The sequence below is a fragment of the Suncus etruscus genome, chromosome 4 (genome assembly GCF_024139225.1).
Source record: "Suncus etruscus isolate mSunEtr1 chromosome 4, mSunEtr1.pri.cur, whole genome shotgun sequence".
Taxonomy (NCBI): domain Eukaryota; kingdom Metazoa; phylum Chordata; class Mammalia; order Eulipotyphla; family Soricidae; genus Suncus; species Suncus etruscus.
The window spans coordinates 103,953,177-103,967,360 of NC_064851.1; the positions used below are offsets into that span (position 1 = coordinate 103,953,177).

A 14,184-nucleotide genomic window follows, 5' to 3' on the forward strand; every position below is an offset into this window, starting at 1 on the left:
TAACTGTAACCCCCAAGAGCAAAAGGAAGAATTGGTGCTGCAGTGAGAAAAAAGAAGGACTCATGTTGTGGTCTCTGGGACTTGATCCGTGCCCACCAGTCCTCCTTTGAGTTTGTTTGCCTGCCCCCTGCTCACAGCAGCCCTAAGGAACCCCTGGGAACCTACATTATTTAGAGACATCAATGACAGGTGTTGGAGGGCAGCAAGAGGCCATCTAGAAGAATCTAGAGAACCAAGGAGATGTGGGCTCATGAGGCAGGTACAGAGCAGGTCAGCGCCTCCACCCGCATAATGAGCCTTGGGTACCAAATCTCAGTTCTGCACTTCCTCTCAGTCCCGTACTACCCCTCCAGCCCTGTTAAACTTTTCTTCTTCTTCTTCTTCTTCTTCTTCTTCTTCTTCTTCTTCTTCTTCTTCTTCTTCTTCTTCTTCTTCTTCTTCTTCTTCTTCTTCTTCTTCTTCTTCTTCTTCTTCTTCTTCTTCTTCTTCTTCTTCTTCTTCTTCTTCTTCTTCTTCTTCTTCTTCTTCTTCTTCTTCTTCTTCTTCTTCTTCTTCTTCTTCTTCTTCTTCTTCTTTTTGGTTTTTGGGCTACATCCAGTGGCACTCAAGGGTTACTCCTGGCTCTCTGCTTAGAATCACTCCTGGCAGGCATGGGGGACCATATGGATGCCGGGATTTGAACCACTGTTGATTCTAGGTCGACCACTTGCAAGGCAAACGCCCTACCCTGTGCCATCTCTCCAGCCTCTGTTAGATCTTTTTGAAAGTGATGAGAGGCTGTGAGGATCAAGCTCCACGCAGCCATGGAACAAAGTTGGCGGGGGGAGTGTGGGCAAGTGGTCTCCCATAGCTAGAGCTGGTCCTGGACGTTTGCCTGAACCCATGGACTGAGAGAGCTAGAGTAAGAGGGGGATGACATTAATGGGGGTGACCATCGGGGAGGAGGTAATCTTACTCCCTGTGGATACAGGACAGGTAGAGGAAAAGGTCAGGAGTAGCCTTAAAGAAGCCAGTAGGAAATGGCTCCAATTCTAGAACATTCTGGAACCATCTGTAAGGAGGGTGAGAGGGAGGGAGAGAAAAAGAGAAAGGAAGGGTGGGGCTCCCAGAGGCTAGGAGAGATGAATCGAGAACTGGAGCCTGAGGATATTCTGGGCAAACACTGGCAGGAGCCCTGGCATGTGGGCACCATCTGTTTCCCCCACCCCACAGGGTGGACAAACCCAGAAGGTCCTTCACTCAGACTTGATGACAGGCTGTGCTAATGTGGCTCATCCCCTGTGACAGTGTCCCACCTACTGGTGGGCTTTGATAATGGGGATATGGCCTTGGGGTACATGGGAACCCTGAATTTGCTGTAATCTCAAACTGCTCTCAATTAAGCCTCCCATGAGAGAGAGAGAGAGAGAGAGAGAGAGAGAGAGAGAGAGAGAGAGAGAGAGAGAGAGAGAGAGAGAGCACGAAGGGCGCTAAAGCTGACAGCTGACATGGGTTCAATCTCTGAGCACAGAGACAGGAGACAACCCTGCATCTGCTAGGATGCAAAACCAAGAAATTAAAACTAAACTAAAAAAAAAAAAAACTAAACTAAAAAAAATATTACTTCTCGGCCTTTTGGCTAAGATCAAGTGTAGTATCTGTTCTTATCATCTTATCAGTTTAATATCTGATATGTCCTCTATCCGAGGACAATTTTTATTTTTATTTTTTTTGGTTTTTGGTTTTTGGGCCACAACCGGCGATGCTCAGGGGTTACTCCTGGCTGTCTGCTCAGAAATAGCTCCTGGCAGGCACGGGGGACCATATGGGACACTGGGATTCGAACCAACCACTTTTGGTCCTGGATCGGCTGCTTGCAAGGCAAGCGCCGCCGCCGTGCTATCTCTCCGAGCCCCGAGGACAATATATTAAATGGATTTTTGGAGCTAGGAGTCAGAAGAGGAGCTTGCTCCATCCGCTCCTCGAATCAACCTGGTATTGCAGTACCTCCGGGAACTGTGCACCTACCCTCATTTCTCCTTGTATATAAGAAAAGAACTTACCCCTGCCTCACTTTTCTCTAATGTTTTTAAATTTGTGCTATATTTTAGGATCTGTAGTGTTTGCACTATTGGGCATGTTGTGGTTCAAGAGCCGTATTTTTGTTAGTTTTGAGCTCCAAGTGAAAAGAGTGCTAGGGTAAATGAGCAAGAACTTTACAGCTTATTTTTCCATACTTTGCTGGCTTTCAGAAGGATCCCTTAATTTCTCTGCTTCTCTTAGTTACCCAAGATGAGCAGGAACCTCCTGCGGTCCCCATCGCATTTGCATTTTTTTTTTCTTTTTGTGCTTGGGGGACCATATGGGTCGCCGGGGATTGAACCGAGGTTCGTCCTGGATCACCCGTGTGCAAGGCAAACGACCTACCCCTGTGTTATCGCTCCAGCCCCTTACACTCAGAAGCATTCAACCGACCTCTCCAAGTGGTCAATTTAGATCCTGCCACTGAACACTTCAATTACTCAGTGATGGTCATGACAAAAAAAAAAAAAAAAAAAAAAAAGGATCATCGCTATAGCACAGTGGGGAGGGCATTTGCCTTGCCCACAGTCAACCTGAGTTTGATCCCTGGAACCCCATATGGTCCGAAAGCCTGCCAAAGGCAATTTCTGAGCACAGTCAGAAGTAACCCTCAGCACTGTCCGGTGTGGTTCAAAAACCAAAAACCAAAATAAATAAATAAATAAATAAATAAAAACAACTGCCCTTTCTTTGAGTGGGAGTTACACCCAGTGGTGCTCAGAATTTACCCCTAGCTCTTGGAACCCTTTGGGATGCCAAAGATTGAACCCCGATCCTTCACGTGTAAAGCCCGAATCCTCCCTGTAAAATAAATCCCCACATTATGAGATCTCCCCATGCACTGTATTTTTTACCCTCTATGCAGATGGGTCTGAAGAAGCAGGGTAACTGTGAAGGATTAATAAGCCAAATCAGTCAGGAGAGAGTCATGGAGTCAGTCTGGCCTCATAGTATCTCTGAGCGCCAAACAAAATTAATTCTTTATTAAATCAATTCTCATTTCACGAGGGAAGGGAGGGAAAAAGAGAAAGAGAAAGAAGTATCTACCCAGATGGGCTTTTACATATCAAAAGGCAAGATTTAGAAGATAGAGGAAGATGGGGGAATGCCTTCATTTTGGGTTAATATGGGGATGTCATCTTATACCTCACTCAAGATGCTCCCTACCTCTCTGACCCACCTATACATAAACCTATTCTTACGGTGGGGCCAGAGTGACAGCACAGCTGTAGGGCATTTGTCTTGCAAGCTGCCAACCTGGAATGGACCTGGGTTCAATTTTCGCCATCCCATATGGTCCTCGGAGTGTGCCAGAAGTGATTTCTGAACGCAGAGCCAGGAGTAACTCCTGAGCGCTGCCAAATTAGGCCTCAAACCCAAAACCCAAAACAGAAATAAAAACAAAAACAAAAACAAAAAACCCCAACCACACCTATTCCTAAACTGCAGTGTCGAGAATCAGGGAGGGTGCCTGTGGCTGTACCAAGGTCCCCTCTGTCCCTGGGAGGGTGGGGAGAGGGGACAGGGGTGACAGGCCCTGCAATGACTGCTTTGTCCAGCAGGGGCCGTGGAGGCGCTGCGGATACGCTTGGTGAATGGCTCTGGCCCCCACGAGGGTCGCGTCGAGGTCTTCCACAACCAGCGCTGGGGTACCGTGTGTGACGATGGCTGGGACCGCAAGGACGGTGACGTGGTCTGTCGCATGCTGGGCTTCCCGGGCGTACAGGAGGTCTACCGCACAGCACGCTTCGGCCAAGGTCAGGCTGCACTGCTTCCTGGAGCCGTGGACCTCCAAAACCTGCCCTGGGGTCTGGGCCCGAGTGCTTTCCTTCTATTCTAGGCCAGCTGTCCCTTCACACAGTGCTCCCAGGCGGGGTCAGAGAGACAGTGAGTGCCAAGGGCAGGTGCCTGCAGTGGGAGAGGGCCTGGGATGTGGCCAGTCCATTGCTGGGGGGAAGGAAGTGCCTACAGGTGACGCCAGCTGCCTCTCTCCCTAGTCCTCTATGACACTCCCTGTTCCAGGCAAGTCCCGTTTCTCTGCCTGGCAGGGAGCCTGCTGATGCCTCCCCAGTGCCAGCTAGCATCCCCCAAGGGCATCTTTGCCCAGAGAATCAAGGCCGTCACAGTTGGGTGCACAGAGCTGGTCTCCCTAGGCCAGCACCCAGCAGTGCTCAAGGACTGTCCCCAGCTAGGGTCCAGGATGGGCGTGGGGTTCCCAGTTTGGGGCCAGTTAGATTTGGGATTCCCCCAGTTAGAGGCTGGGATGGATTTGGGGCTCCCCCAGTTAGGGGCTGGGATGGATTTGGGGCTCCCCCAGTTAGGGGCTGGGATGAATCCAGGGTTCCCCCAGCTAGGAGCTGGGATAGATAAGGGCTGCCACATATAGAACTGGCGAGTGCCCTGAGCCAGGATTGCAGCCCCCAGTATTCAGGGCAGGGCACCCCAGGCTCTATTGTCCCCCATATTTCTGTGCTGTCATTGCAGGCAGTGGCCGGATCTGGATGGATGATGTGGCTTGCAAGGGCATCGAGGACACACTCTTCCGCTGCAGCTTCTCCAAATGGGGGGTGACCAACTGTGGCCATGCTGAGGATGCAGGGGTGACATGCCTGAGAGTCTGAGGGTGGGCGACGCCTGTCCACGTCCCCCACTCCAGGACCCCCTCCTGCCACTGAGACCCCACCTGGGACCTGCTGCCTTGTCGTCCTGGTTGGCATCTATAAGGGCGAGTCTGGATCCCCTCCTGGCCCATTCCCAGGTCACACGTCCTACCCCACAGGGGCTCTGTTTCAGACCCCTCCTGCCCCCGTGCCCACAGGGGACTCTGGCTGAGACTAATAAGGCACAGCCCAGCTGGCTTCCTTGCCCCCTTGGTTCATTTATTTTGTTTCTAGTCACACCTGGCAGTGCTTAGGGGTTACTCCTGGCTCTGCATTCACAAATTACTCCTAACAAGCTCGGGGGGGGGGGGGGGGAACGACGACCCTATAGAATGCTGGAAATCGACTCTGGGTAGGTCCCTCACAAGGTAAAATCCCTCCTTGTTGTGCTATTGCAATGTCTTCTCCCTGAGCCCCCTTTGCCGTCTACCCACTGGGGGCTGGAGAAGAGGAGTTGGTGGGGTTCAGGACCTTGATCTAAGGGGCTGCCCTATGTGTGTCATTCCATTTGGAGGCATGTCTCAGTCCCCCCTCCCCAGCTTTGCTGTTCTGTGAGTTTGGCCCAGGGAGGGTTCTCTGCACCCTGCATAGTTCTGACCTGGCCACTCACTGCAGCCAGGCACTTGGTCCACAATGCCGGGTATGAGAGCAGCATTAACCCTAGCTGCTGGTGTAGAGTCCACTACAGAAAGAGAGGGGTACTCAGCACAGGACAGGGGGTGTGTGGTCATCAGACCTCTCCGGACCTCTCTGGGTGCTGTCCTCAGATTCTCTGTGTCAGGGAGTCCCCACACCCCTCTCCTTAGTCTGCTTTGGACAGGAGGTTATCCTGGCCAGGCTCATGTTCTAGTACTCTGGATGGGGAAGCACAAATGCACTTCACAGTGAAGGGTTCAGGGCAGTCTCTCAGATATCTGAGCCCCTGTGAGGGTAGGTGAGCTTTTCTGGGGGCTGACAGAGTAACAGTGGCCCCACTGTGCTCAGTACTGCCCTAGTTGGCCCCCGAACTATCCTCGGGACAGGAGCCTGGCCCTGAGCTGGTGATTACTAGAATCTTCCAACACAGTCCCCACCACTTAGCTCAGGCATTTGCAAGTTTGCCTTCTGCAGAGAGATTAGGCGGAGAGATGTCAGAGTAAACTTCCTTCCCAGTTGGGCCTACGACCCCAGCCCAGCATGAGATTGATGTATGTGGGGGAGAATTTCTCCCTTGGGTGAGAAGGGGGTCATCTCTGTCACAGCAAATAAAAATGAAGGGGGGGCATGTGTCTGAACCTCGAAATAAGCATCTGCTGATTTCCACGCCTGCTCGAGGACGTGTGGGCCCATATTCCATGAGCCCTCTGAAAGCAAAGAATTTCAATAAAGAGGAAAAACATGTCACTGATATGTGGATCCATCAGCTTATTTCTCACAAAGGGCCATCCATTTAGTGTGGGGGATAGGAAAGATCATGCAGTTGCTGATATGGTGGTGGCATTAGAACAGGGACATGACTCCACTGCCCCCCACTCCAGAGTCCTCAACCTTGGAAATCCTGGCACCTAAATAAAATTATTCAACAACAGTCTGGCAGCTGTGTGAGGGAACGAGGGGTCAAGACGGGGCCCAAATGGGGCCAGACATCCAGGCTGGTCTCAAGACTTGTTCAATCTTAGAGGATGCAACATTGCTCTTGGTTAAGGGATTCAATGGGCATCTGTCTGTCTCCTCCCAGAGAGGCTCAGAGCACTTCACCCTCTAGACTTCACCAGTTGATCTAGCATGGGCCAGGTCAGTCTGGCCCTGGTCCCACAGCACATCCAGGATGCCAAGCCCCGTTTCTCACACCACCAGCCATCCCTCGCTGGCAAGGGCAGAAGAAGCGACCAAAAAGAAACTTGTAGCCTTAGTCAAAGATGATCAAAGGTGACTTGGATCCCACTAGCCAAGCACTCCCAGCTTCTGAGTCCAAATATCAGGAGAGCCCCTGGCAAGCCACTCTGGGACTTTTGTAGAGTGCCCCCCCTTTTGCTTCCTCTACCTGCAAACTTTCCTGTCTCAACTCAGGAAGGGACATGCACTCGCTTGTTCCTTCAGGGAGCAAAGATCCTGCAGAGGCAAGAGAGCCACCTAGAGCCGCTGTGGTTTCTGGCTTCGACCACCACTGACCAGAGGCACTGAGGCCTCTGAAAATGATGGGAAGTAGGCTAGAGGCAGGTTCTTCCTTTTTATTTTATTTTATTTTATTTTATTTTATTTTATTTTTGGTTTTTGGGTTACACCCGGCAGAGCTCAGGGGTTACTCCTGGCTCTATGCTCCAAAATTGCTCCTGGCAGGCTCAGGGGACCATACGGGATGCCGGGATTTGAACCACCGTCCTTCTGCATGCAAGGCAAACTCCTTACCTTTATGCGATCTCTCTGGCCCCAGGTTCTTTCTTTTTATAAAGAAATAATTAAATCACTGTGATATCCACAGCAACAGTTGTTCCTGATTGACTTTCAGTCCTACAATGTCCAATACCCTTCACCAGGGCATAATACCTGCCACCAAAGTCCCCAGTTTCCCTCCTCCCTCTCCCCTGCCTGCAACTGGGGCAGACATCTCTCTCTCTCTCTCTCTCTCTCTCTCTCTCTCTCTCTCTCTCTCTCTCTCTCTCTCTCTCTCTCTCTCTCTCTCTCTCTCTCTCCTCTCTCTCTCTCTCTCCTCTCTCTCTCTCTCTCTCTCTCTCCTCTCTCTCCTTCTCTCTCTCCCCCCTCCTCATTCCTTTTAGACACTAGTTTGCACTGTTGTTTATAAAGGAGCATTATGCCTATCACTTTTTCTCCACTCAGCACCCACTTCCAGTCCAGAGTGACCATTGCCAACTTTCTCTGTCCTACTGGTCCCTTTTCTGCCCTCACTGCCCTTGCCACTCTCTGTGACAAGCTTCCTCCCATGGACTGGTCCTCCTGGTCCTCTGCGGGGTCCTGAAGCCCCCCGGAGGGGCCCGGCCAGCGGGGATCGGCTGGGGAGGCTCTGGGACAACCGCACCTTTATTTTGTAGAGCAGAAGTTCAACCACACCTGTAAAAAATCTGAGAGAGGTTAATAGTAACGACCTAAGGCAATGTCTCACTGCTCAAAGGCCACTTTATTTGACTACAGCTCCTTCTTATATAGTGAAGGAGAAGGGGGCAGTACAAAGGTGATGTCAATCACACTTTTGGCGCGAAGGTCCATACAAGGCAAGAATACATATCAGGCTACAAGGAACAAAGTCATTTCTCTAAATAAGGAAATGGGCAGTGGGCTAGGGGGCTGGATGACCTTCAAGTCATGATGAACGTGCTGTTTCCATGGAAACTTCTAGTGACCTTCTAGCTGCATTCCTAGCTGCTTAATTATCAGGAGGTGGTGGAAGATGTGCCTGCCTCAGTGATCTTTAACAGACAATGTAACATATACTTATTGATAACAGTTTCGCTGACTTCGGAATGTAGAGTGGCCTTGTTTCTGATAACGGTACTGGGCAGTGTTGCTCTCCTCCGGGCTAAAGTTAATTATATCCTGCAGCTGCACATTCCTTTCTCTTTAGCTCAAAAACTTATAGCAAGACTGCATGTAGCCTTTAGGTGAAAGGCTGGACTATGGCAGAAAGAACAGCAAAATGGCCTCAAACAAGTCACAGTCCCCAACAGTCCTCTATACTGTCTGTGGATATTAACACAAAGGCAGTGCAAAAGGGCAAGCAGTGGAAGCTGGGGCAGAGGCTGGCTTTGGGTCCCATGGGATGGATGAGGCAGGATGATGGACTCAGGACCTCTCAGTTTCCTTCAGATTTTGCTCGTGTTGGTGTTGGTGGCATGTCTTGGGTTTGGGTTGTTGAGAATTTGGGGATGCATGGGGTGCCAGGGCTCAAACTCGTGGCCAGGTATGATGACTTTTGTCCCTTGAACCCTGCCCCAGCCCCTCTGCTCTCTCCTTTTTGGACATGTGTAAATACACTTCAGATTCCTCAAATGAGATGAGTTTGAAATGCCTTAAAGTTGAAGCCAGAGTGACAGCACAGCTGAGAGGACAATTGCCTTGCACACAGCCAATCCTGATTCAATCCCCAGCTTCCCATATGGTCCTCTGAGCCTGCCAAGAGTGATCTCTCTCTCTCTCTCTCTCTCTCTCTCTCTCTCTCTCTCTCTCTCTCACACACACACACACACACACACACACACACTACAAAAGAAAGAGAAAAAAAAGGGACATCAGGGTTTTTCTCTTTTGTTTTGTTTTGTTTTGGGGTCACATCTGGCGGCACTCAAGGTTTACTAGTAGCTCTGTGCTAAGAAACCACTCCTGGCAGGCTTGGGGGACCATATGGGATGCTGGGGATTGAACCCAGGTTCGTCTCCAGTCATCTGCATGTAAGGCAAACACCCTACTATCACTATAGCTCAGACCCTGAAACATTGTTTTTTTTGGGGGGGGGCACAACCAGTGATGGCTCAGGGGTTACTCCTGCTATGCTTGGGGGACCATATGGGATGCTGGGGGATCGAACCACAGTCCGTCCTAGGTTAGCATGTGCAGAGCAAATGCCCTACCGCTTGCGCCACCACTCTAGCCCCAACATCAGGTTTTTGAACTTGTAAGAAGCCCTGTTCTGGGGAGCTGGAGTGATAGGAAAGCCGGTAAGGCATTTATTTGCTTTGCATGTGGCCAACCTGGGTTTGATCCAGCAAACCTAGCATCAAGGGTCTCTTGAACACTGCCAGGAATGATGCCTGAGTGCAGAACTAGGCGTAACCCCTGAGCATCACTGGGTGTGTGACCCAAAGCAAAACAAAACAAAGCAACCCCTGGCAAGCAAACTAATCAACCCACCTGTTCAACGATTGGAATTGATTAAAGATGGAAAGGAGATGAAACAATATTGCGGCATCCCCATTTTCTTTTTCCTCCCCTGACTCTTCCTATCATGTTCAGCAGTAGTCCTAAAGCCAGAAAAAGAAAATTTTTATTCTATTCCCGCATCCATCCAAAATAGGCTCTTGAAAATGCAAAGCGGGAGCAGAAGTTGGACTTGAGGCCACTCAAAAGTGACTGCTCGGTGGGCCCAAGAACCCCACATAAATAGGACTGTGAATGCCTTGGCTTGGACTGCAAAGCCTGGTCCCAAAAGTGCTGGAAGAAAGAGCCCATGTTATTTGGAAGCAGTTTCCTGGTTTCCTGTGACAGTGGCCGGGCCGCCAGCTTTTGAGAGTAATGAGAGCATTTCACAGGCAAGAATAATAAGCTTGTAAAGTCCAGATGGTTTTTCTGATAATCTCAGGACACACTTTGCTAGCTCCAGGGTGGGGAACATGATGGCTGTAAGTTGAAGCCATTTCCCCTGGGCCTCGGTTCCTGCCAAGACTCCCTGCCAGCTTGGACACCTGTGTCAACCCGAATACACCCCTGCCTTTGTTTCCCCCAGCCAAGGCTCATCTCACAGCACTCAGCCTCTGGCTTTCAGCAGGATTCTACTTGCCAGTAAGAAGTGAATGAAGGACCAGAGTAATAGTACAGAGCAGAGGGCTTGCCTTGCATGTGGTTGACCTGGGTTTGATCCCCAGTGTCTTACCTGGAGTAATTCCTGAAGGCAGAGCCAGGAGTAACTCTTGAGCACCACTGAGTCTGACCCAAAGACATAAAACAAAACAAAACAAAACAAAAAAATGAAGCATGGGGTCAGAGTGATGGTACAGCAGTAGGGCACTTGCCTTGCATGCAGCTGACCTAGGATAGACCATGGTTTGATCCTCTGGAATTCCATATGGTCCCCCAGTCCAGGAGCAATTTCTGAGTGCATAGCCAGGAGTAACCCCTGAGCATCACTGGGTGTGGCCCAAAAATAAAAAAGAATTAAGCAAATGGAGAGAAAACATAAATATTACAGATATTCGAAGGTGAGGGTGAGGTGCATGTGATGAGGATGTAGGGGAGACAGTGCAAAGGCTGGGTTGATCCTCCCCTGTGTGGTGGGAGGTCTGGGATCTCTGCCCAGCACTACAGGATCCCCAGAGCACTGAGCCCGGAGTAAAATCTGAACATCACATGGTCCAGCTCCCCAAGACAAAACAAATAGAACGAAAAACAACGAGGCAAGAAGTGATGAGATCGTGTGGGCAGGAGAGGCCAGAAATCCTCACTCCAACATTTATGAGCTCTGGGACTTGAAGCAAATCACTTAACTTCTTTATATGCTAATTTTCTTGTATTAAAAAGAAAAATGAAGCTTCCAGAGCAGGAGCCATAGCACAGTGGGAGGGCATTTACCTTGCATGCGCTGACCAGGGTTCTATCCCGGCATCCCATAGGGTACCCTGAGCACTGCTGGGTGTAGCCCTAAAACAAACAAACAAACATGATAAAAGAAGAAGTTTCAGGGCTGAAGAGATTTTACAGCAGGTAAGGCCCTTCCTTGCCTTACGTGGCCTCTCTGGGTTTTGTGTGTGTGTGTGTGTGTGTGTGTGTGTGTGTGTTTTGGGTCACACCCGGCAGTACTCAGGGGTTATTCCTGGCTCCAGGCTCAGAAATTGCTCCTGGCAGGCACGGGGGACCATATGGGGCGTCAGGATTCGAACTGATGACCTCCTGCATGAAAGGCAAACGCCTTACCTCCATGCTATCTCTCCGGCCCCGCCTCTCGGGGGTTTGATCTCTGTTCTTATGAGCTCTGCTAGTGTAAGCTAACAACCCTCCACAAAGGTGTTTCCCCAACTTCCTCTTTCCCTAAACTTTTCCTTTGATATGTAAAAGTCCACCTGGATTAGAGGACCTTCCTCTATCCTCCTGAATTTGGTTCTGGAGAATAAAGAGAGCAACCTGCCTTTTGGCAGGGCAGAGAAAGCACATGGCAGAGAAAGAAGCCATGAAGCAAAAAGCAGGCTGACTCCAATGACTCCTGATTGATTGCTTGATGTATTATTTCTCTGCTGATACCCTGGGTTAGAAACATGGCATGTGGGGCAGTCTCACCATTCATAGATTTTTATTTTACATGCTAGTATGATCTTTGAACACAGACCCAGGAGAAATACCCGAGCACTGCCAAATGTGCACCCCCCAAAGAAATAAACATTTAAAATGGAGTTTCTGGGGCTGGAGTGATAGCACAGTGGTAAGGCGTTTGCCTTGCATGCTACCAACTCCAGACTCCGGTTCGATTCCTGGCATCCTATATGGTCCCCCAAGCCTACCAGGAGCAACTTCTGAGTGCAAAGCCAGGAGTAACCCCTGAGTGCCGCCAGGTGTGACCCCAAAACCCAATATAAATAAACTGGAGTTTCATAGTAACTTGCATACTTTTAAGACTTTTTAGATTTTTTGGACTTTTTGGATTTGTTTATTTGTTTTTGTTTGTTTGTTTTTTGGGGGGAACCATACCTGGCTATGCTCAGGGTTTACTCCTGACTCTGTGCTCAGAAATTACTCCTGGTGGGGCCAGAGAGATAGCATGGAGGTAAGGCATATGCCTTGTATGCAGGACTGTGGTTCGAATCCCAGCATCCCATATGGTACCCAGAGCCTGTCAGGAGTGATTTCTGAGTGTAGAGCCAGGAGTAACCCCTGAGCGCTGCCAACTATGACCCCCCCAAAAATTTACTCCTGGCAGGCTCAGGGGACTGACTATATGGGCTGCAAGGGATCAAACTCAGGTTGGCTTTCCAAAAGACAAATGTCTTACCTGTTGCAATGTTATTTCTCCACCCTGGATTTGGATTTCCTTTGCTGCTTCAAGCTCTCACCCCTTCCTTTCCCAAACTCCAACCCCACCCAGCTGAGCTAAACTCCAGAGCAAGGAAACTCCCTGCCTTAACTCAGCTCTGTCAAGTTAGGACCACTGAAGTTTAACCCTTTGGCAGGAAATCTGTGAACTCTGAGTTAGATTGCTGAACAAAGGGAAAGAAACGGAAGAAGACAGTTGCCAACCAGCAGTATTTCTAGCTGCCTTGTCTCCTCAGTCATACTCTGGGATTCCAGAACTTTCTGGAACTTTATGGCTCCTTCTTCAGGTCAAGGTTTTCTTTTTTATTATTTTTTATTTTGGGTCACACTTGGCAACACTCAAGGGTTACTCCTGGCAGGTTTGGGGGACACTATGCAATGCCGGGGATCAAACCCGGGTCGACAGCATGCAAGGCAAATGCCCTCCCCGCCGTGCTATTGCTCTGGCCCCAGATCAAGGTTTTCAAATCCAAGCAAACAAATCTGAAACACAAATTCCCTCTATGAAGTATTGGTCTTGCTAAATGAAGATGCCAAAGACAGCTGAGTACAGGCTTGGCTTGCAAGACCACTGGATTTGATGCTTGACATTACATGATCCTCCAAGCATCATGGGGAGAGAAGATCCCATCCCCGGCAGAGTGAGGAGAACCCTCCCAAATAAATCGAAAGGACCATTATCCATTGGTGAAGCACTGTTTGTAACTGCAGAAGAATTGCAGACTTTGCAACCAAGATTTGCTGGTACTTGTTGCCTGTAGGGATTTGGGAGGAAGGACATTGGGATGTGGAAGATTCTGGCAGTGAGTAGTGTAGCAGCTCTTCAATACTGGGGTGTGGGGGAAGGCACAGTGGAAGTTCTTTGGTGGTGAAGATGTAGGTACTTTGTTCATCAAACCATGTTACCTAAACTACAATAAAAATATTTTTTCAGGCCCGGAGAGATAGCACAGCGGCGTTTGCCTTGCAAGCAGCCGATCCAGGACCAAAGGTGGTTGGTTCGAATCCCGGTGTCCCATATGGTCCCTCGTGCCTGCCAGGAGCTATTTCTGAGCAGACAGCCAGGAGTAACCCCTGAGCACCGCTGGGTGTGGCCCAAAAACAAACAAAAAAAATATTTTTTTAAAATGGGGACATTTGGAGAGATAATACAGTGGGGAGGGTACTTGCTTTGCACATAGTTAACCCAGATTCAATCCCCAGTATCCCATATGGTCCCCCAAAAACCAAGAGTAACTCCTGAGCATTCCGGGGTGTGACCCCTCACCAAACAAACAAACAAACAACAACAAAAATTAGGGGCCACCGGAGAGTAGTATAGGGGATAAAGCATTTGCTTTGCACACCATTAACTTGAGCCTGCTCCTCAGCATCCTATAAGGTTCCCAAACCTGCCAGGAGTGATCCCTGAGCACAAAGGCAGGAGTCAGCAGCATCCATGGGTGTGTGGCCCTTTCAGACCAAAAATAAAATAAAATAAAGATAAAAAGACTCGAGGCTGGAGAGAAAGTAAGTGGGGAGGGCACTTACCTTGCACGCAGCTGACCCGGGTTCAATTCTTGGATTCCCAAAGGGTTCTCAGGGCACTGCCAGGAGTGATCCCTGAACATCAGGGATGTGGCACAAAAGCAAAATAATAATGATGATAGCAGGATTCAAAGCGATAGCCTTGCATGCAGCCGACAGCTTTCTATCCCCAGACTCCCCTAGGGTCCCTTGAACCTGCCAGGAGGGA

At 49.6% G+C, this 14,184-nt stretch overlaps 1 protein-coding gene and 2 pseudogenes across 1 annotated transcript in view; all 3 read left to right on the forward strand.

The window, feature by feature from the left end:
* The window catches only part of SCARA5 (scavenger receptor class A member 5), a 47,891-nt gene extending 42,877 nt beyond the window's left edge, over nucleotides 1–5,014 (forward strand). Inside the window, exons 7-8 of the mRNA XM_049771117.1 lie at nucleotides 3,624–3,818; nucleotides 4,546–5,014. Of these exons, the coding sequence (XP_049627074.1) occupies nucleotides 3,624–3,818; nucleotides 4,546–4,682 (332 nt within the window). The 3' untranslated portion in view covers nucleotides 4,683–5,014. The remainder of the gene's footprint in view (nucleotides 1–3,623; nucleotides 3,819–4,545) is intronic.
* LOC126008162 (uncharacterized) lies at nucleotides 1,599–1,806 on the forward strand (annotated as a pseudogene).
* LOC126008180 (uncharacterized) lies at nucleotides 1,881–2,008 on the forward strand (annotated as a pseudogene).
* Nucleotides 5,015–14,184: the final 9,170 nt, after the last annotated feature.